The following is a 22,900-nucleotide window of genomic DNA, read 5'->3' on the forward strand; positions in this document are numbered from 1 at the left end:
ATCAGCTAGCCTAGTGTGAGACGGTCAGAGCGTTGGGGATGGGTTTAGGGAGAGAAGCTTCTCAGATGTATAGATCTGAAGACGGAAAGGGGGATAAGCATCATGACAGCTGGGAACCTCCAGGTAAAAATAACTATAGCTCCGTTACTATAGCTCCGTTACTATAGCTCCGTTACCATAGTAGCTCCGTTAGCATAGCTCCGTGACCATAGCTCCGTTACCATAGCTCCGTTACCATAGCTCCGTTACCATAGCTCCGTTACCATAGCCCCGTTACCATAGCCCCGTTACCATAGCCCCGTTACCATAGCCCCGTTACCATAGCTCCGTTACCATAGCTCTGTTACCATAGCTCCGTTACCATAGCTCCGTTACCATAGCTCCGTTACTATAGCTCCGTTACTATAGCTCCGTTACTATAGCTCCGTTATCATAGCTCCGTTACCATAGCTCCGTTACCATAGCTCCGTTACCATAGCTCCGTTACCATAGCTCCGTTACCATAGCTCCGTTACCATAGCTCCGTTACCATAGCTCCGTTACCATAGCTCCGTTACTATAGCCCCGTTACTATAGCTCCGTTACCATAGCTCCGTTACCATAGCTCCGTTACCATAGCTCCGTTACTATAGCTCCGTTACCATAGCTCCGTTACCATAGCTCCGTGACTATAGCTCCGTTACCATAGCTCCGTTACTATAGCTCCGTTACCATAGCTCCGTTACCATAGCTCCGTTACCATAGCTCCGTTACCATAGCTCCGTTACCATAGCTCCGTTACCATAGCTCCGTTACCATAGCTCCGTTACCATAGCTCCGTTACTATAGCTCCGTTACCATAGCTCCGTTACTATAGCTCCGTTACCATAGCTCCGTTACCATAGCTCCGTTACCATAGCTCCGTTACCATAGCTCCGTTACTATAGCCCCGTTACTATAGCTCCGTTACCATAGCTCCGTTACCATAGCTCCGTTACTATAGCTCCGTTACCATAGCTCCGTTACTATAGCTCCGTTACTATAGCTCCGTTACCATAGCTCCGTTACTATAGCTCCGTTATCATAGCTCCGTTACCATAGCTCCGTTACCATAGCTCCGTTACCATAGCTCCGTTACCATAGCTCCGTTACTATAGCTCCGTTACCATAGCTCCGTTACCATAGCTCCGTTACCATAGCTCCGTTACCATAGTAGCTCCGTTACCATAGCTCCGTTACCATAGTAGCTCCGTTACCATAGTAGCTCCGTTACCATAGCTCCGTGACTAAAGCTCTCACGGACTGATACACTACATACACAAACTATGTGGACACCCCTTCAAATTAGTGGATTCGGGTATTTCAGCAACACCCGTTGTTGAAAGTTGCATAAAATCGAGCAGACAGACATGCAATCTCCATAGACAAACATTGTCAGTAGAATGGCCCATACTGAGGAGCTCAGTGACTTTCAACGTGGCACCGTCATAGGATGACACCTTTCCAACAAGTCAATTCATCAAATTTCTGCCCTGCTAGAGCTGCCCCCCGGGCAACTGTAAGTGCTATTATTGTGAAGTGGAAACGTCCTGGAGCGACAACGGCTCAGCTGCTCAACGGCTCAGAAGTGGTAGGCCACACAAGCTCAAAGAACGGGAATGCCGAGTGCTAAAGCGCGTAGCGCATAAAAATGGTCTGTCCTCGGTTGCAACACTCACTACCGAGTTCCAAACTGCCTCTGGAAACAACGTCAGCACAAGAACTGTTCATCGGGAGCTTCATGAAATTGGTTTCCATGGCTGAGCAGCCTCACACAAGCCTAATATCACAATATGCAATGCCAAGCGACGGCTGGAGTGGTGTAAAGCTCGCTGCTATTGGACTCTGGAGCAGCTGAAACACGTTCTCTGGAGTGATGAATCACGCTTCACCATCTGGCAGTCCGGCGGATGAATCTGGGTTGGCGGATGCCAGGAGAACGCGTCCTGCCCGAATGTATAGTGCCAAGTGTAAAGTTTGGTGGAGGAGGAGTAATGGTCTGGGGCTGTTTTTCATGATTTGAGTCCCATAGTTCCAGTGAAGGGAAATCTTAACGATACAGCATACAATGACATTCTAGACGATTCTGTGCTTCTGACTTTGAGGCAACAGTTTGGGGAAGGCCATTTCCTGTTTCAGCATGACAATGCCCCCATGCACAAAGTGAGGTCCATACAGAAATGGTTTGTCGAGATTGGTGAGGAAGAAGTTGACTGGCCTGCACAGAGCCCTGACCTCAACCCCATTGAACACATTTGGGATTAATTAGAATGCCGACTGCGAGCCAGGGCCTAATCGGCAAATATCAGTGCCCCCCCTCACTAATGCTCTTGTGGCTGAATGGAAGCAAGTCCCTGCAGCAATATTCCAACATCTAGTGGAAAGCCTTCCCAGAAGAGTGGAGGCTGTTATAGCAGCAAAGGGACGACCAACTCCATATTAATGTCCATGATTGTTTTATGAGATGTTCGACGAGCAGGTGTCCACATACTTTAGTGTATATCTGATCGTTATTCTCCTGCCTCCTGCTAAGTACTCCTTGAGGGGCGGGAGGAACTACAAGAGATTCCTCAGTCTCTAACCTCTCTCAGTATCTAACCTCTCTCAGTCTCTTAACTCATCACAGGCAGAAGGTTAACATCCATTTCCAAAGGGCTGTGGAGATACACAGCTTCCTCTCTATTGGTTTGGCAGCGTTCCTCTAAGAGGACTCGGCAGACTTCCTGAAAGAAATCACTACACTATCTCTGGAGATGATTCGATACTTTATGTTTATATCATCATTTATCAAATAAATAGCTCTAGAAAGGGTGATATTGTAATGCTCTGATGGGAAAACATGTCCATTGGAATTCAGGTACTGAATTTTCAATTTTGTTGAAGATACCTAACGGATGGGCTGGACATAGGCTCTACGATGGGCTGGACATAGGCTCTACGATGGGCTGGACATAGGCTCTACGATGGGCTGGACATAGGCTCTATGATGGGCTGGACATAGGCTCTACGATGGGCTGGACATAGGCTCTACGATGGGCTGGACATAGGCTCTACGATGGGCTGGACATAGGCTCTACGATGGGCTGGACATAGGCTCTACGATGGGCTGGACATAGGCTCTACGATGGGCTGGACATAGGCTCTACGATGGGCTGGACATAGGCTCTACGATGGGCTGGACATAGGTTCTACATTGTCAACCCGTTGGAAATGGTTATTTATACAAAGTAGAATAATGAAAGCAGTTAAAAACCTTTGGGACTCTGAGCATATGGAACGTTTCCGGGTTTGGGGAGTCTTTTTCTCTGTGATTGGTCTAAAAAGGGAGGAAAAGCGCCATGTAAATGGTGTAACGGTACGTTTTGTCAGAGAGAGAGAGAGAGCTTGATAGACAGGTAGGTAAGACGTAACATACAGGAGGAGGAGGAGGCATGGGAAGGAGAGGACATGAGCTGCATGAGGAAGACTAAGACTCGAAGCTGCTGTTTTGGTAGTTATTATCTTAGTAAGTGTTGCATGCTGGGACAGAGTGAAGCGATGCAGAGATGCATACACGCAGAGCAGAGCTCTGTGGTAGTACGTGTTAGCATGGGGTGGTACGTGTTAGCATGGGGTAGTACGTGTTAGCATAGGGTGGTACGTGTTAGCATGGGGTGGTACGTGTTAGCATGGGGTGACACGTGACCTGATGACATAAAGCACAGACAGACTATATAGACCAAAACGTCTACAGGGACAATAGAAGTAACAAAATACAATTTAGAAGACAGCCAGACATTGCCATTGGTTGGAAATGGTCACATGACAGAGGAGAGGAGAGAACAGGAGAGGAGAGGAGGAGGGAGACAGAGAGGGGACAGGAGAGGAGAGGGGAGGAGAAGGGAGACAGAGAGAGGAGAGGAGAGGAGAGGAGAGGAGAGGAGAGGAGAGGAGAGGAGAGGAGAGGAGAGGAGAGGAGAGGAGAGGAGAGGAGAGGAGAGGAGAGGAGAGGAGAGGAGAGGAGAGGAGAGGGAGACAGAGAGAGGACAGGAGAGGAGGAGGGACACAGAGAGGAGAGGAGAGGAGAGGACAGGAGAGGAGGAGGGACACAGAGAGAGGAGAGGAGAGGAGAGGAGAGGAGAGGAGAGGAGAGGAGAGGAGAGGAGAGGAGAGGAGAGGAGAGAGGAGAGGAGAGGAGAGGAGAGGAGAGGAGAGGAGAGGAGAGAGAGGAGAGGAGAGGAGAGGAGAGGAGAGGAGAGGGAGAGAGGAGAGGAGAGAGAGGAGAGGAGAGGAGAGGAGAGGAGAGGAGAGAGGAGAGGAGAGGAGAGGAGAGAGAGGAGAGGAGGAGGGAGACAGAGAGAGGACAGGATAAGAGGAGGGAGACAGAGAGAGGACAGGAGAGGAGAGCCCTGAACACACCACAGAGGCTGTTGTAAACAGACAAGATCAATGAGACAGATCATGCCTTAAGGAAGACAGACAGAGACAGCACATGGAGACAGACAGACAGAGAAACAGACAGCACATGGAGAATGGAGACAGACAGACAGACAGACAGACAGACAGACAGACAGACAGACAGACAGACAGACAGACAGACAGACATGGAGACAGACAGACAGACAGACAGACAGACAGACAGACAGACAGACAGACAGACAGACAGACAGACAGACAGACAGACAGAGAAACAGACAGCACATGGAGACAGACAGACAGACAGAGAAACAGACAGCACAATGAGACAGACAGACAGAGAAACAGACAGCACAATGAGACAGACAGACAGAGAAACAGACAGCACAATGAGACAGACAGACAGAGAAACAGACAGCACAATGAGACAGAGAGAGAGACAGACAGACGTGGAGACAGACAGACAGACAGACAGACAGCACGTGGAGACAGACAGACAGACAGACAGACAGCACGTGGAGACAGACAGACAGAGAAACAGACAGCACAATGAGACAGAGAGAGAAACAGACAGCACAATGAGACAGAGAGAGAAAGACAGATAGAGACAGCACAATGAGACAGAGAGAGAGCCAGACAGACGTGGAGACAGACAGACAGACAGACAGACAGACAGACAGACAGACAGACAGACAGAACATGGAGACAGACAGACAGACAGAACATGGAGACAGACAGACAGACAGAACATGGAGACAGACAGACAGACAGAACATGGAGACAGACAGACAGACAGACAGACAGAACATGGAGACAGACAGACAGACAGACAGAACATGGAGACAGACAGACAGACAGAACATGGAGACAGACAGACAGACAGAACATGGAGACAGACAGACAGACAGAACATGGAGACAGACAGACAGACAGAACATGGAGACAGACAGACAGACAGAACATGGAGACAGACAGACAGACAGACAGACAGACAGACAGACAGACAGACAGACAGACAGACAGACAGACAGACAGACAGACAGACAGACAGACAGACAGACAGACAGCACAGTGTACAGGATACCACAGCACAATGAGAAACAGAGACTGGGAGACACTACATTACAGATACCGGTCTTTGCTCTCTGGAGACTTTAGCATTCAGATACATATACACTGAGTATACAAAACATTAAGAACGCCTGCTCTTTCCATGACAGACTGACCAGTTCAATCCAGGAGAAAACTATGATCCCTTATTGATGTCACTTGTTAAATCCACTTCAATCAGTGTAGATGAAGGGGAGGAGACAGGTTAAAGAAGGATTTTTTAGCCTTGAGACAATTGAGACATGGATTGTGTATGTGGGTGAATGTGCAAGACACAATATTGAAGTGCCCTTGAACAGGGTATGGTAGTAGGTGCCAGGTGCACCGGTTTGAGTGTGTCAAGAACTGCAACGCTGCTGGGTTTTTCACACTCAACAGTTTCCCGTGTGTATTAAGAATGGCCCGCCACCCAAAGGACATCCAGTCAACTTGACACAACTGCGGGAAGCATTGGAGTCAACATGGACCAGCATCCCTGTGGAACGCTTTCGACACCTTGTAGAGTTCATGACCCGACGAGTTGAGACTGTTCTGAAGGCAAAAGGGAGGCGGTGCAACTCAATATTTGGAAGGTGTTCTTAATGTTTTGTATACTCAGTGTAGATACTGTACATATAGCATAAGTTAACATAAGCTAACATCAGCTAACCTAACATAAGCTAACATAAGCTAAATTAATTTAACATAAGCTAACATAAGCTAAATTAATTTAACATAAGCTAACATAAGATAAATTAATTTAACATAAACTAACATAAACTAAATTAATTTAACAAACTAATAAGCTAAATTAATTTAACTTAAACTCACATAAATTAAATTAATTTAACATAAACTAACTTAACATAACATGAGCTAACATGAGCTAACATGAGCTAACATGAGATAACATGAGCTAACATGAGCTAACATGAGCTAACATGAGATAACATGAGCTAACTTGTGCTAACTTGTGCTAACATGCGCTAACATGAGCTAACATGAGCTAACATGAGCTAACATGAGCTAACATGAGCTAACATGAGATAACATGAGCTAACATGAGCTAACATAAAATACATCTGGATTATGTGTCTATGGACAGAGGAAGAGGCGAGGGCAACGGGCCATTAAACTTCCTCCAAACGTCCTCGTATTCTGCCTTACATAAAACAGATGTCCTGTATGCTACTAATCTAAACAGTGTATTACTGTCAATGCAGTAGCTGCTAGACCGTTCTGGTTCTTTTACTGAGAAACGTAATAACTCGGGCGTTATCCGAGAGGTCTTACCAGTTCTCTAGCGTGTCTACAGAGAGCCATGTCAGGATCCAGTTTCTCCAAAACAAAATGTTTCCTCTCCTTCAGCTCGTTTCTCAGGACTTCTCCCTTTATCAAGTATATATGAGCCATGTATGGAATGTTCCATACGCCACTGAGCGAGGAGAGAAGAACATAGATAGCAAGGGGGGGGAGAAAGAGAGACACACAGATGAGAGAGAAACACAGAGACACAGAGAGAGAGAGCGACACAGAGAGAGACACAGAGAGACACGGAGAGAGAGAGAGAGAGAGAGAGAGAGAGAGAGAGAGACACAGAGAGAGAGACACAGAGAGAGAGAGACACAGAGAGAGAGAGAGACACAGAGAGAGACACAGAAAGACACAGAGAGAGACAGACAAAGAGACAGACAGAGAGACACGGGGGGAGAGAGAGAGAGAGAGAGAGACACACACACACAGAGAGAGAGAGAGACAGAAAGACAATGAGACACAGAGGGAGAGAGAGACAGGGAGAGAAAGAGACGCACACATGAATCTTACAGTCGAGCTGCACTATATTAAACATGTGATGCATGACCAGGGAACCCCACCAGGGAATCCCACCAGGGAATCCCACCAGGGAACCCCACCAGGGAACCCCACCAGGGAACCCCACCAGGGAATCCCACCAGGGAATCCCACCAGGGAACCCCACCAGGGAATCCCACCAGGGACCCGGAACCCCACCAGGGAACCCCACCAGGGAATCCCACCAGGGAATCCCACCAGGGAACCCCACCAGGGAATCCCACCAGGGAACCCCACCAGGGAACCCCACCAGGGAACCCCACCAGGGAATCCCACCAGGGAACCCCACCAGGGAACCCCACCAGGGAACCCCACCAGGGAATCCCACCAGGGAACCCCACCAGGGAATCCCACCAGGGAATCCCACCAGGGAATCCCACCAGGGAACCCCACCAGGGAACCTGATCATGGGTCTGGTTTGGAAAGACATGTCTTGGTGGGATCCTTGGTAGACAGTTGGATGCAGGAAACACATGTTATTCATTCTACCTCTTTTTTTTTTTTTTGTCTGGTGGTTGTGATCCAATGAGATCCTCACAAATGATCCTCCTGAAGGTAATTTAGATTATTTTTTTTACACACACAACCATTCATACACAACCCATAATCCCCGCGCTCTGCCAGTAGACCACATCAACTAGCAGCTTTCATGGTTTAAAGGCTTATTGTCCTGACGTCACAGGAGGCTGTTGAAGGGGAGGACTGCTCGTCATAACGGCTGGAAACGGAGTCCGAACGGCACGGCATGAAACGAATAGAAACCATGATACCATTTCACTCGTTCCGCTCCAGGCCATTACCCACGAGCCACGTCCTCCCCCAATTAAGGTGCCACCAACCTCCTTTGTCTGACATTGTGGCTTCCCTGAAACAAAATCAGTGAGTGAGTAATACTATAATATATAATATCATGTAATACATACACTCAGCAATTCACAAATAAGCCGAATGCGTGTGTCATACATACGAGACGTACAAAACGATAGTTTATATGACGTCCCAAACCCCCCATTGGTTGAGGACAGGACACTCACACGCGCTTGCTCTGCACGATGTCGATGTAGTCTTCGGAACGGGCATAGTAACCATCCAGACTCAACGCTCCCCAGAAGTTCGACCACAGCTTGCCATGACGGGTGACAAGAGGACCAATTATTTTCCTGCAGAAAAAAAAGAGAGAAGATATAATATTTATTGAGTGAAAAGCCTAAATGTGCAGTTTTGGCAGTCAAATATATGTGTCCTCCTGCCACAACCTGAGGGACAGCCAGTGAAAAGTGCAATGTAACGTCGATAATACTTCCTGTTTAGTTTTGTCTTTCATCCCATGTCACGTGTCTTCTCATTCATGTTGACACTGGTCTACTACCGTCGCTTTAATGTATTGTTGTTCTGATTAATATTGTTGTTGTAGTTGTTGTTAATGGTAATCCCATGTCCACTACTACTATTATTACTGCTGTTGGTACCACCATTTTTGTTATATGTATACTTTGAAAATGTAAGTAATTTAACTTGCCATGTCAATAAAGTATTTTAAATTGAATAATGAATTGAAATTGAGAGAGAGCGAGAAAGAGAGACAGAGGAGAGAGGAGAAAGGGAGGAGAAAGAGAAAGCGCACGAGAGAGAGAGAGAGAGAGAGAGAAAGAAGCATGAGAGAGAGAAAGAGCGAGAGAGAGAGAGAGACAGAGAGAGAGAGAAAGAAGCATGAGAGAGAGAGAGACAGAAAGAGAGAGAAAGAAGCATGAGAGAGAGAAAGAGCGAGAGAGAGAGAGAGAGAGAGAGAGAGAGAGAAAAGAGAAAGCGAAAGAGTGTGTAATTCTGTCAAACAGGATGTCTTAATACTGGGTGTCTTAAGGATGTAACAAACATCCAAACATCCTGCATCTCAGACTCAACTCAACCCCCAAAGTGAACCAGGAGGACTGCTGCCAAGTGGGAATTGCTAGAGCAGAACCTCACTGGGTTATATTACAGTAGACCAGACATGACATAATGTTACCCTATACTATACTGAATTCAGCAGGGCCTGAACTCACAGACAGCAGTAGAGTCCCTACCGCTGGACCCTACCGCTGGACCCTACCGCTGGTCTCCACAGGCAATACAACAACTGTAGAGAAACCAACCTTCCACCTGGCCTTACCGTCCTAATATAACCTTCAGCAGTAATATAACCTTCAGCAGTAACATAAGATAAATTAATTTAACATAAGCTAAATATAAGATAAATTAATTTAACATAAACTAACATAAACTAAATTAATTTAACAAACTAATAAGCTAAATTAATTTAACTTAAACTCACATAAATTAAATTAATTTAACATAAACTAACTTAACATAACATGAGCTAACATGAGCTAACATGAGATAACATGAGCTAACATGAGATAACATGAGATAACATGAGCTAACATGAGATAACATGCGCTAACTTGTGCTAACATGCGCTAACATGAGCTAACATGAGCTAACATGAGCTAACATGAGATAACATGAGATAACATGAGCTAACATGAGCTAACATGAGCTAACATAAAATAAATCTGGATTATGTGTCTATGGACAGAGGAAGAGGCGAGGGCAATGGTCCATTAAACTTCCTCCAAACGTCCTCGTATTCTGCCTTACATAAAACAGATGTCCTGTATGCTACTAATCTAAACAGTGTATTACTGTCAATGCAGTAGCTGCTAGACCGTTCTGGTTCTTTTACTGAGAAACGTAATAACTCGGCCGTTATCCGAGAGGTCTTACCAGTTCTCTAGCGTGTCTACAGAGAGCCATGTCAGGATCCAGTTTCTCCAAAACAAAATGTTTCCTCTCCTTCAGCTCGTTTCTCAGGACTTCTCCCTTTATCAAGTATATATGAGCCATGTATGGAATGTTCCATACGCCACTGAGCGAGGAGAGAAGAACATAGATAGCAAGGGGGGGGAGAAAGAGAGACACACAGAGAGAGAGAAACACAGAGACACAGAGAGAGAGAGCGACACAGAGAGAGACACAGAGAGAGAGAGAGAGAGAGAGAGAGAGAGAGACACAGAGAGAGAGAGACACAGAGAGAGAGAGACACAGAGAGAGAGAGAGACACAGAGAGAGACAGACAAAGAGACAGACAGAGAGACACGGGGGAGAGAGAGAGAGAGAGAGAGAGACACACACACACAGAGAGAGAGAGAGACAGAAAGACAATGAGACACAGAGGGAGAGAGAGACAGGGAGAGAAAGAGACACACACATGAATCTTACAGTCGAGCTGCACTATATTAAACATGTGATGCATGACCAGGGAACCCCACCAGGGAATCCCACCAGGGAACCCCACCAGGGAATCCCACCAGGGAACCCCACAGAACACAGGCAGGAATCCCACCAGGGAACCCCACCAGGGAACCCCACCAGGGAATCCCACCAGGGAATCCCACCAGGGAACCCCACCAGGGAACCCCACCAGGGAATCCCACCAGGGAACCCCACCAGGGAACCCCACCAGGGAATCCCACCAGGGAACCCCACCAGGGAACCCCACCAGGGAACCCCACCAGGGAATCCCACCAGGAATCCCACCAGGGAACCCCACCAGGGAACCCCACCAGGAATCCCACCAGGAACCCCACCAGGGAACCCCACCAGGGAATCCCACCAGGGAACCCCACCAGGGAATCCCACCAGGGAATCCCACCAGGGAACCCCACCAGGGAACCCCACCAGGGAATCCCACCAGGGAACCCCACCAGGGAACCTGATCATGGGTCTGGTTTGGAAAGACATGTCTTGGTGGGATCCTTGGTAGACAGTTGGATGCAGGAAACACATGTTATTCATTCTACCTCTTTTTTTTTTGTCTGGTGGTTGTGATCCAATGAGATCCTCACAAATGATCCTCCTGAAGGTAATTTAGAATTATTATTTTTTTACACACACAACCATTCATACACAACCCATAATCCCCGCGCTCTGCCAGTAGACCACATCAACTAGCAGCTTTCATGGTTTAAAGGCTTATTGTCCTGACGTCACAGGAGGCTGTTGAAGGGGAGGACTGCTCGTCATAACGGCTGGAAACGGAGTCCGAACGGCACGGCATGAAACGAATAGAAACCATGATACCATTTCACTCGTTCCGCTCCAGGCCATTACCCACGAGCCACGTCCTCCCCCCAATTAAGGTGCCACCAACCTCCTTTGTCTGACATTGTGGCTTCCCTGAAACAAAATCAGTGAGTGAGTAATACTATAATATATAATATCATGTAATACATACACTCAGCAATTCACAAATAAGCCGAATGCGTGTGTCATACATACGAGACGTACAAAACGATAGTTTATATGACGTCCCAAACCCCCCATTGGTTGAGGACAGGACACTCACACGCGCTTGCTCTGCACGATGTCGATGTAGTCTTCGGAACGGGCATAGTAACCATCCAGACTCAACGCTCCCCAGAAGTTCGACCACAGCTTGCCATGACGGGTGACAAGAGGACCAATTATTTTCCTGCAGAAAAAAAAGAGAGAAGATATAATATTTATTGAGTGAAAAGCCTAAATGTGCAGTTTTGGCAGTCAAATATATGTGTCCTCCTGCCACAACCTGAGGGACAGCCAGTGAAAAGTGCAATGTAACGTCGATAATACTTCCTGTTTAGTTTTGTCTTTCATCCCATGTCACGTGTCTTCTCATTCATGTTGACACTGGTCTACTACCATCGCTTTAATGTATTGTTGTTCTGATTAATATTGTTGTTGTAGTTGTTGTTAATCCCATGTCCACTACTACTATTATTACTGCTGTTGGTACCACCATTTTTGTTATATGTATACTTTGAAAATGTAAGTAATTTAACTTGCCATGTCAATAAAGTATTTTAAATTGAATAATGAATTGAAATTGAGAGAGAGCGAGAAAGAGAGACAGAGGAGAGAGGAGAAAGGGAGGAGAAAGAGAAAGCGCACGAGAGAGAGAGAGAGAGAGAGAGAAAGAAGCATGAGAGAGAGAAAGAGCGAGAGAGAGAGAGAGACAGAGAGAGAGAGAAAGAAGCATGAGAGAGAGAGAGACAGAAAGAGAGAGAAAGAAGCATGAGAGAGAGAAAGAGCGAGAGAGAGAGAGAGAGAGAGAGAGAGAGAGAGAAAGAGAAAGCGAAAGAGTGTGTAATTCTGTCAAACAGGATGTCTTAATACTGGGTGTCTTAAGGATGTAACAAACATCCAAACATCCTGCATCTCAGACTCAACTCAACCCCCAAAGTGAACCAGGAGGACTGCTGCCAAGTGGGAATTGCTAGAGCAGAACCTCACTGGGTTATATTACAGTAGACCAGACATGACATAATGTTACCCTATACTATACTGAATTCAGCAGGGCCTGAACTCACAGACAGCAGTAGAGTCCCTACCGCTGGACCCTACCGCTGGACCCTACCGCTGGACCCTACCGCTGGTCTCCACAGGCAATACAACAACTGTAGAGAAACCAACCTTCCACCTGGCCTTACCGTCCTAATATAACCTTCAGCAGTAATATAACCTTCAGCAGTAATATAACCTGCAGCAGTAATATAACCTTCAGCAGTAATATAACCTGCAGCAGTAATATAACCTGCAGCAGTAATATAACCTGCAGCAGTAATATAACCTGCAGCAGTAATATAACCTTCAGCAGTAATATAACCTGCAGCAGTAATATAACCTGCAGCAGTAATATAACCTTCAGCAGTAATATAACCTTCAGCAGTAATATAACCTGCAGCAGTAATATAACCTGCAGCAGTAATATAACCTGCAGCAGTAATACAACCTTCAGCCGTCTGCAGCAGTAATATAATCTTCAGCAGTAATATAACCTTCAACAGTAATATAACCTTCAGCAGTCTGCAGCAGTAATATAACCTGCAGCAGTAATATAAACTTCAGCAGTAATATAACCTGCAGCAGTAATATAACCTTCAACAGTAATATAACCTTCAACAGTAATATAACCCTCAGCAGTAATATAACCTTCAACAGTAATATATCTTTCAACAGTAATATAACCCTCAGCAGTAATATAACCTTCAGCAGTAATATAACCTTCAGCAGTAATATAACCTGCAGCAGTAATATAACCTTCAGCAGTCTGCAGCAGTAAGATAACCTTCAACAGTAATATAACCTGCAGTAGTAATATAACCTTCAACAGTAATATAACCTGCAGTAGTAATATAACCTTCAACAGTAATATAACCTTCAGCAGTAATATAACCTGCAGCAGTAATATAACCTTCAGCAGTAATATAACCTGCAGCAGTAATATAACCTGCAGCAGTAATATAACCTTCAGCAGTAATATAACCTTCAGCAGTCTGCAGCAGTAATATAACCTGCAGCAGTAATATAACCTTCAGCAGTAATATCACCTTCAGCAGTAATAACCTTCAGCAGTAATATAACCTGCAGCAGTAATATACCTGCAGCAGTAATATAACCTGTAGCAGTAATATAACCTTCAGCAGTAATATCACCTTCAGCAGTAATATAACCTTCAACAGTAATATCACCTTCAGCAGTAATATAACCTTCAGCAGCCTGCAGCAGTAATATAACCTTCAGCAGTCTGCAGCAGTAATATAACCTACAGCAGTAATATAACCTGCAGCAGTAATATAACCTTCAGCAGTAATATAACCTGCAGCAGTAATATAACCTTCAGCAGTCTGCAGCAGTAATATAACCTGATGCAGTAATATAACCTGCAGCAGTAATATAACCTTCAGCAGTAATATAATCTTCAGCAGTAATATAACCTTCAGCAGTAATATAACCTTCAGCAGTAATATAACCCTCAGCAGTAATATAACCTTCAGCAGTAATATAACCTTCAACAGTAATATAACCTGCAGCAGTAATATAACCCTCAGCAGTAATATAACCTTCAGCAGTAATATAACCTTCAGCAGTAATATAACCTGCAGCAGTAATATAACCTGCAGCAGTAATATAACCTTCAGCAGTAATATAACTTTCAGCAGTCTGCAGCAGTAATATAACCTTCAGCAGTAATATAACCCTCAACAGTAATATAACCCTCAGCAGTAATATAACCTTCATCAGTAATATAACCTTCAGCAGTCTGCAGCAGTAATATAACCTGATGCAGTAATATAACCTTCAGCAGTCTGCAGCAGTAATATAACCTGATGCAGTAATATAACCTGCAGCAGTAATATAACCTTCAGTAGTCATATAACCTTCAGCAGTAATATAACCCTCAGCAGTAATATAACCTGCAGCAGTAATATAACCTGCAGCAGTAATATAACCTTCAGCAGTAATATAACCTGCAGCAGTAATATAACCTTCAGCAGTAATATAACCTGCAGCAGTAATATAACCTGCAGCAGTAATATAACCTGCAGCAGTAATATAACCTTCAGCAGTAATATAACCTGCAGCAGTAATATAACCTTCAACAGTAATATAACCTTCAGCAGTAATATAACCTTCAGCAGTAATATAACCTTCAGCAGTAATATAACCTTCAGCAGTAATATAACCTTCAGCAGTAATATAACCTTCAGCAGTCTGCAGCAGTAATATAACCTGCAGCAGTAATATAAACTTCAGCAGTAATATAACCTTCAACAGTAATATAACCTTCAACAGTAATATAACCTTCAACAGTAATATAACCTTCAACAGTAATATAACCTTCAACAGTAATATAACCCTCAGCAGTAATATAACCTTCAACAGTAATATATCCTTCAACAGTAATATAACCCTCAGCAGTAATATAACCTTCAGCAGTAATATAACCTTCAGCAGTAATATAACCTGCAGCAGTAATATAACCTTCAGCAGTCTGCAGCAGTAATATAACCTTCAACAGTAATATAACCTGCAGCAGTAATATAACCTTCAGCAGTAATATAACCTGCAGTAGTAATATAACCTTCAACAGTAATATAACCTTCAGCAGTAATATAACCTGCAGCAGTAATATAACCTTCAGCAGTAATATAACCTGCAGCAGTAATATAACCTGCAGCAGTAATATAACCTTCAGCAGTAATATAACCTTCAGCAGTCTGCAGCAGTAATATAACCTGCAGCAGTAATATAACCTTCAGCAGTCTGCAGCAGTAATATAACTTTCAGCAGTAATATAACCTGCAGCAGTAATATAACCTTCAGCAGTAATATAACCTGCAGCAGTAATATAACCTGCAGCAGTAATATAACCTTCAGCAGTAATATAACCTTCAGCAGTCTGCAGCAGTAATATAACCTGATGCAGTAATATAACCTTCAGCAGTCTGCAGCAGTAATATAACCTGATGCAGTAATATAACCTGCAGCAGTAATATAACCTTCAGCAGTAATATAATCTTCAGCAGTAATATAACCTTCAGCGGTAATATAACCTTCAACAGTAATATAACCTTCAACAGTAATATAACCCTCAGCAGTAATATAACCTTCAGCAGTAATATAACCTTCAGCAGTAATATAACCTGCAGCAGTAATATAACCTGCAGCAGTAATATAACCTGCAGCAGTAATATAACCTGCAGCAGTAATATAACCTTCAGCAGTAATATAACCTGCAGCAGTAATATAACCTTCAGCAGTAATATAACCTGCAGCAGTAATATAACCTGCAGCAGTAATATAACCTGGAGCAGTAATATAACCTTCAGCAGTATTATAACCTGCAGCAGTAATATAACCTGCAGCAGTAATATAACCTTCAGCAGTAATATAACCTTCAGCAGTAATATAACCTTCAGCAGTAATATAACCTTCAGCAGTAATATATCCTTCAGCAGTAATATAACCTTCAGCAGTAATATAACCTTCAGCAGTCTGCAGCAGTAATATAACCTGCAGCAGTAATATAAACTTCAGCAGTAATATAACCTTCAACAGTAATATAACCCTCAGCAGTAATATAACCTTCAACAGTAATATAACCTTCAGCAGTAATATAACCTTCAACAGTAATATAACCTTCAACAGTAATATAACCTTCAGCAGTCTGCAGCAGTAATATAACCTTCAACAGTAATATAATCTTCAACAGTAATATAACCTTCAGCAGTAATATAACCTTCAACAGTAATATAACCTTCACCAGTAATATAACCTTCAACAGTAATATAACCTTCAACAGTAATATAACCTGCAGTAGTAATATAACCTTCAACAGTAATATAACCTGCACTAGTAATATAACCTTCAACAGTAATATAACCTTCAGCAGTAATATAACCTGCAGCAGTAATATAACCTTCAGCAGTCTGCAGCAGTAATATAACCTGATGCAGTAATATAACCTGCAGCAGTAATATAACCTTCAGCAGTAATATAATCTTCAGCAGTAATATAATCTTCAGCAGTAATATAACCTTCAGCAGTAATATAACCCTCAGCAGTAATATAACCTTCAGCAGTAATATAACCTGCAGCAGTAATATAACCTGCAGCAGTAATATAACCTTCAGCAGTAATATAACCTTCAGCAGTCTGCAGCAGTAATATAACCTTCAGCAGTAATATAACCTTCAGCAGTCTGCAGCAGTAATATAACCTTCAGCAGTAATATAACCTTCATCAGTAATATAACCCTCAACAGTAATATAACTCTGCAGCAGTAATATAACCTTCAGCAGTAATATAACCTTCAACAGACTGTAGCAGTAATATAATCTTCAGCAGTAATATAACCTTCAGCAGTAATATAACCTTCAGCAGTAATATAACCTGCAGCAGTAATATAACCTTCAGCAGTAATATAACCTGCAGCAGTAATATAACCTTCAGCAGTAATATAACCTGCAGCACTAATATAACCTGTAGCAGTAATATAACCTGGAGCAGTAATATAACCTTCAGCAGTAATATAACCTGCAGCAGTAATATAACCTGCAGCAGTAATATAACTTTCAGCAGTAATATAACCTTCAGCAGTAATATATCCTTCAGCAGTAATATATCCTTCAGCAGTAATATAACCTTCAGCAGTAATATAACCTTCAGCAGTCTGCAGCAGTAATATAACCTTCAGCAGTAATATAACCTGCAGCAGTAATATAAACTTCAGCAGTAATATAACCTGCAGCAGTAATATAACCTTCAGCAGTAATATAACCTTCAACAGTAATATAACCTTCAACAGTAATATAACCCTCAGCAGTAATATAACCTTCAACAGTAATATAACCTTCAACAGTAATATAACCCTCAGCAGTAATATAAACTTCAGCAGTAATATAACCTTCAGCAGTAATATAACCTGCAGCAGTAATATAACCTTCAGCAGTCTGCAGCAGTAATATAACCTTCAGCAGTAATATAACCTTCAACAGTAATATAACCTTCAACAGTAATATAACCTGCAGCAGTAATATAACCTTCAACAGTCTGCAGCAGTAATATAACCTGCAGCAGTAATATACCCTTCAACAGTAATATAACCTGCAGCAGTAATATAACCTTCAGCAGTCTGCAGCAGTAATATAACCTTCAGCAGTAATATAACCTGCAGCAGTAATATAACCTTCAGCAGTAATATAACCTGCAGCAGTAATATAACCTTCAGCAGTCTGCAGCAGTAATATAACCTTCAGCAGTAATATAACCTTCAACAGTAATATAACCTTCAGCAGTAATATAACCTGCAGCAGTAATATAACCTTCAGCAGTCTGCAGCAGTAATATAACCTTCAGCAGTAATATAACCTTCAGCAGTAATATAACCTTCAGCAGTAATATAACCTGCAGCAGTAATATAACCTTCAGCAGTCTGCAGCAGTAATATAACCTGCAGCAGTAATATACCCTTCAACAGTAATATAACCTTCAACAGTAATATAATGAGATACACTACACTTAAATGGAGCAGCCGTCACAATAATCAAACAACAATATAAACATACCTGTGCTATATTACCCATGGAACACACATAATACAGTAACAAACCTGTTCTATATTACCCATGGAACACACATAATACAGTAACATACCTGTTCTATATTACCCATGGAACACACATAATACAGTAACATACCTGTTCTATATTACCCATGGAACACACATAATACAGTAACATACCTGTTCTATATTACCCATGGAACACACATAATACAGTAACAAACCTGTTCTATATTACCCATGGAACACACATAATACAGTAACAAACCTGTTCTATATTACCCATGGAACACACATAATACAGTAACATACCTGTTCTATATTACCCATGGAACACACATAATACAGTAACAAACCTGTTCTATATTACCCATGGAACATACATAATACAGTAACATACCTGTGCTATATTACCCATGGAACACACATAATACAGTAACGAACCTGTTCTATATTACCCATGGAACACACATAATACAGTAACATACCTGTTCTATATTACCCATGGAACACACATAATACAGTAACATACCTGTGCTATATTACCCATGGAACACACATAATACAGTAACATACCTGTTCTATATTACCCATGGAACATACATAATACAGTAACATACCTGTTCTATATTACCCATGGAACACACATAATACAGTAACAAACCTGTCCTATATTACCCATGGAACATACATAATACAGTAACATACCTGTGCTATATTACCCATGGAACACACATAATACAGTAACATACCTGTTCTATATTACCCATGGAACACACATAATACAGTAACATACCTGTTCTATATTACCCATGGAACACACATAATACAGTAACATACCTGTGCTATATTACCCATGGAACATACATAATACAGTAACATACCTGTGCTATATTACCCATGGAACACACATAATACAGTAACATACCTGTTCTATATTACCCATGGAACACACATAATACAGTAACATACCTGTTCTATATTACCCATGGAACACACATAATACAGTAACATACCTGTCCTATATTACCCATGGAACACACATAATACAGTAACATACCTGTTCTATATTACCCATGGAACACACATAATACAGTAACATACCTGTCCTATATTACCCATGGAACACACATAATACAGTAACGTACCTGTTCTATATTACCCATGGAACACACATAATACAGTAACAAACCTGTTCTATATTACCCATGGAACATACATAATACAGTAACATACCTGTGCTATATTACCCATGGAACATACATAATACAGTAACATACCTGTGCTATATTACCCATGGAACACACATAATACAGTAACAAACCTGTTCTATATTACCCATGGAACATACATAATACAGTAACATACCTGTGCTATATTACCCATGGAACACACATAATACAGTAACATACCTGTTCTATATTACCCATGGAACACACATAATACAGTAACATACCTGTTCTATATTACCCATGGAACACACATAATACAGTAACATACCTGTCCTATATTACCCATGGAACACACATAATACAGTAACGTACCTGTCCTATATTACCCACGGAACGCACATAAACATTGCATATTTGAGATCATTGAGATTTCTGTCCCTATGACGATCCCTCTGTGGAGTAAAGGCCACAACAATATAAAAACAGCATACCTGCTCTTGTTCAAATGGCCTGAGACATAAATACAATAAAATACCTGTTCCTGTTCAAATGGCCTGAGACAGAAATACAGTAACACACCTGTTCAAATGGCCTGAGACAGAAATACAGTAACACACCTTTTCAAATGGCCTGAGACAGAAATACAGTAACACACCTGTTCAAATAGCCTGAGACAGAAATACAATAACACACATGTTCAAATAGCCTGAGACAGAAATACAATAACATACCTGTTCAAATGGCCTGAGACAGAAATACAGTAACACACCTTTTCAAATGACCTGAGACAGAAATACAGTAACACACCTGTTCAAATAGCCTGAGACAGAAATACAGTAACACACCTGTTCAAATAGCCTGAGACAGAAATACAATAACATACCTGTTCCTGTTCAAATGACCTGAGACAGAAATACGGTAACACACCTTTTCAAATGGCCTGAGACAGAAATACAATAACATACCTGTTCCTGTTCAAATGACCTGAGACAGAAATACGGTAACACACCTGTTCAAATGGCCTGAGACAGAAATACAGTAACACACCTGTTCTGCTCGATGAGGATCCTCAGGGTCTGTCTGTTGGTGAGCATCACGTCAGCGTCCATACTGAGGTAATAGTCACAGCCTGGGTCCTTACGACACAGCCCCCTTGGGTATAGACACGGAGGAAATAAGTCTAATCAATCGTTGATTAATTATAATTATAATATAAACGATGGCCTGATGAGCTACCGAGCAGATACTTTGAAGTCTTAAATGAGATACATTTAGTCATCACATATGGACCTACTCCCTACGCACCAGACATGTACAAGAGTAATCAATCAATGATAGGGAGATTGATCAATTAGAGATCAATGATCAATTACAACGGACAACATACCGATAGGTAGATTAGATATCAAACATATACTTTACCATAAGTCCTACTGTACTTTGCAAGTTTCCAATGATTAGAGCCTAAATGAAACACTACTAATTCCTTACTACAGAGATTCAGTTCTCAATGAAGGGTGTAATTGAGGTTTATGTACTGTATATTCATTTGAAGATTACAGACCACTGATAACCCTTAGAGAGGATTTTGAATAATGGGGGACCACACAGACCTGCCCTGTCCCGATCTGCCCTGTCCCGACCTGCCCTGTCCTGTCCCAACCTACCACGTCCTTCCCTTTTCCCGTCCTGTCCCGACCTGCCCTGTCCCATCCTGTCCCGACCTATCGCGTCCTTCCCTGTCCTGTCATGCCCATCCTGTCCTGTCCTACTCTGTCTTGTCCTGTCTAGTGATCTAAAACATTGGCATGCTCTCTTTCTGATAGTTCAATGAGTTAACCTAGCCTGGTGTCAGATCTGTTTGTGTTGTCTAACCTAGCCTGGAGTCAGATCTGTTTGTGTTGTCTAACCTAGCCTGGGGTCAGATCTGTTTGTGTTGTCTAACCTAGCCTGGGGTCAGATCTGTTTGTGTTGTCTAACCTAGCCTGGTGCCAGATCTGTTTGTGTTGTCTAACCTAGCCTGGAGTCAGATCTGTTTGTGTTGTCTAACCTAGCCTGGTGTCAGATCTGTTTGTGTTGTCTAACCTAGCCTGGTGAGGGGGGAAGGTTTAGGGGCCCTAGTCTCTCTGAGGTGAGGGGGGAAGGTTTAGGGGCCCTACTCTCTCTGAGGTGAGGGGGGAAGGTTTAGGGGCCCTACTCTCTCTGAGGTGAGGTGAGGGGGAAGGTTTAGGGGCCCTACTCTCTCTGAGGTGAGGTGAGGGGGAAGGTTTAGGGGCCCTACTCTCTCTGAGGTGAGGGGGAAGGTTTAGGGGCCCTAGTCTCTCTGAGGTGAGGTGAGGGGGAAGGTTTAGGGGCCCTAGTCGCTCTGAGGTGAGGTGAGGGGGAAGGTTTAGGGGCCCTAGTCTCTCTGAGGTGAGGGGGGAAGGTTTAGGGGCCCTACTCTCTCTGAGGTGAGGGGGAAGTTTTAGGGGCCCTACTCTCTCTGAGGTGAGGGGGGAAGGTTTAGGGGCCCTAGTCTCTCTGAGGTGAGGTGAGGGGGGAAGGTTTAGGGGCCCTACTCTCTCTGAGGTGAGAGGGGGAAGGTTTAGGGGCCCTAGTCGCTCTGAGGTGAGGGGGGAAGGTTTAGGTGCCCTAGTCTCTCTGAAGTGAGGGGTGAAGGTTTAGGGGCCCTAGTCTCTCTGAAATGAGGGGGAAGGTTTAGGGGCCCTAGTCTCTCTGAAGTGAAGGGGGAAGGTTTAGGGGCCCTAGTCTCTCTGAGGTGAGGTAGGGGGGGAGGTTTAGGGGCCCTAGTCTCTCTGAAGTGAGGGGGGAAGGTTTAGGGGCCCTAGTCTCTCTGAGGTGAGGTGAGGGGGAAGGTTTAGGGGCCCTAGTCTCTCTGAGGTGAGATGAGGGGGGAAGGTTTAGGGGCCCTAGTCTCTCTGAAGTGAGGGGGGAAGGTTTAGGGGCCCTAGTCTCTCTGAGGTGAGGTGAGGGGGGAAGGTTTAGGGGCCCTAGTCTCTCTGAGGTGAGGTGATGGGGGAAGGTTTAGGGGCCCTAGTCTCTCTGAGGTGAGGTGATGGGGGAAGGTTTAGGGGCCCTAGTCTCTCTGAGGTGAGGTGAGGGGGGAAGGTTTAGGGGCCCTAGTCTCTCTGAGGTGAGGTGATGGGGGAAGGTTTAGGGGCCCTAGTCTCTCTGAGGTGAGGAGAGGGTGGAAGGTTTAGGGAAGAGAGACGGGGACACACACAACTAGATAAATCACACATACACACAGGTTTGGGTAGCGTACGTACATGCCCATGTTCCTGGCCTCTCCTTGGCTCAAGTTCTCCTCCGGACCCACAACCTTGAAGCTGTTGAACACATCTTTATTTTCCTCCCAAAACTTCTGGATGTGTCTTTCATGGTAAACCTCCTACAGAGAGAGAGAGCGAGAGAACGAGAAACCGAGAGACAGAGAATTATTACTAATATT

The 22,900-nt window shown here is 43.6% G+C and overlaps 1 protein-coding gene across 1 annotated transcript in view; it reads right to left on the reverse strand.

Annotated features, from left to right (window-relative positions):
* LOC106579751 (procollagen-lysine,2-oxoglutarate 5-dioxygenase 2) overlaps positions 1 to 22,900 on the reverse strand; it is a 128,109-nt gene that overhangs the window by 12,248 nt on the left and 92,961 nt on the right. The window contains exons 10-14 of the mRNA XM_045702853.1: positions 22,719 to 22,840; positions 20,497 to 20,601; positions 11,738 to 11,863; positions 10,117 to 10,258; positions 3,272 to 3,334 (exon numbers count right to left, since the gene is read on the reverse strand). Of these exons, the coding sequence (XP_045558809.1) occupies positions 3,272 to 3,334; positions 10,117 to 10,258; positions 11,738 to 11,863; positions 20,497 to 20,601; positions 22,719 to 22,840 (558 nt within the window). The remainder of the gene's footprint in view (positions 1 to 3,271; positions 3,335 to 10,116; positions 10,259 to 11,737; positions 11,864 to 20,496; positions 20,602 to 22,718; positions 22,841 to 22,900) is intronic.

The sequence above is a fragment of the Salmo salar genome, chromosome ssa19, assembly GCF_905237065.1.
Source record: "Salmo salar chromosome ssa19, Ssal_v3.1, whole genome shotgun sequence".
NCBI lineage: Eukaryota > Metazoa > Chordata > Actinopteri > Salmoniformes > Salmonidae > Salmo > Salmo salar.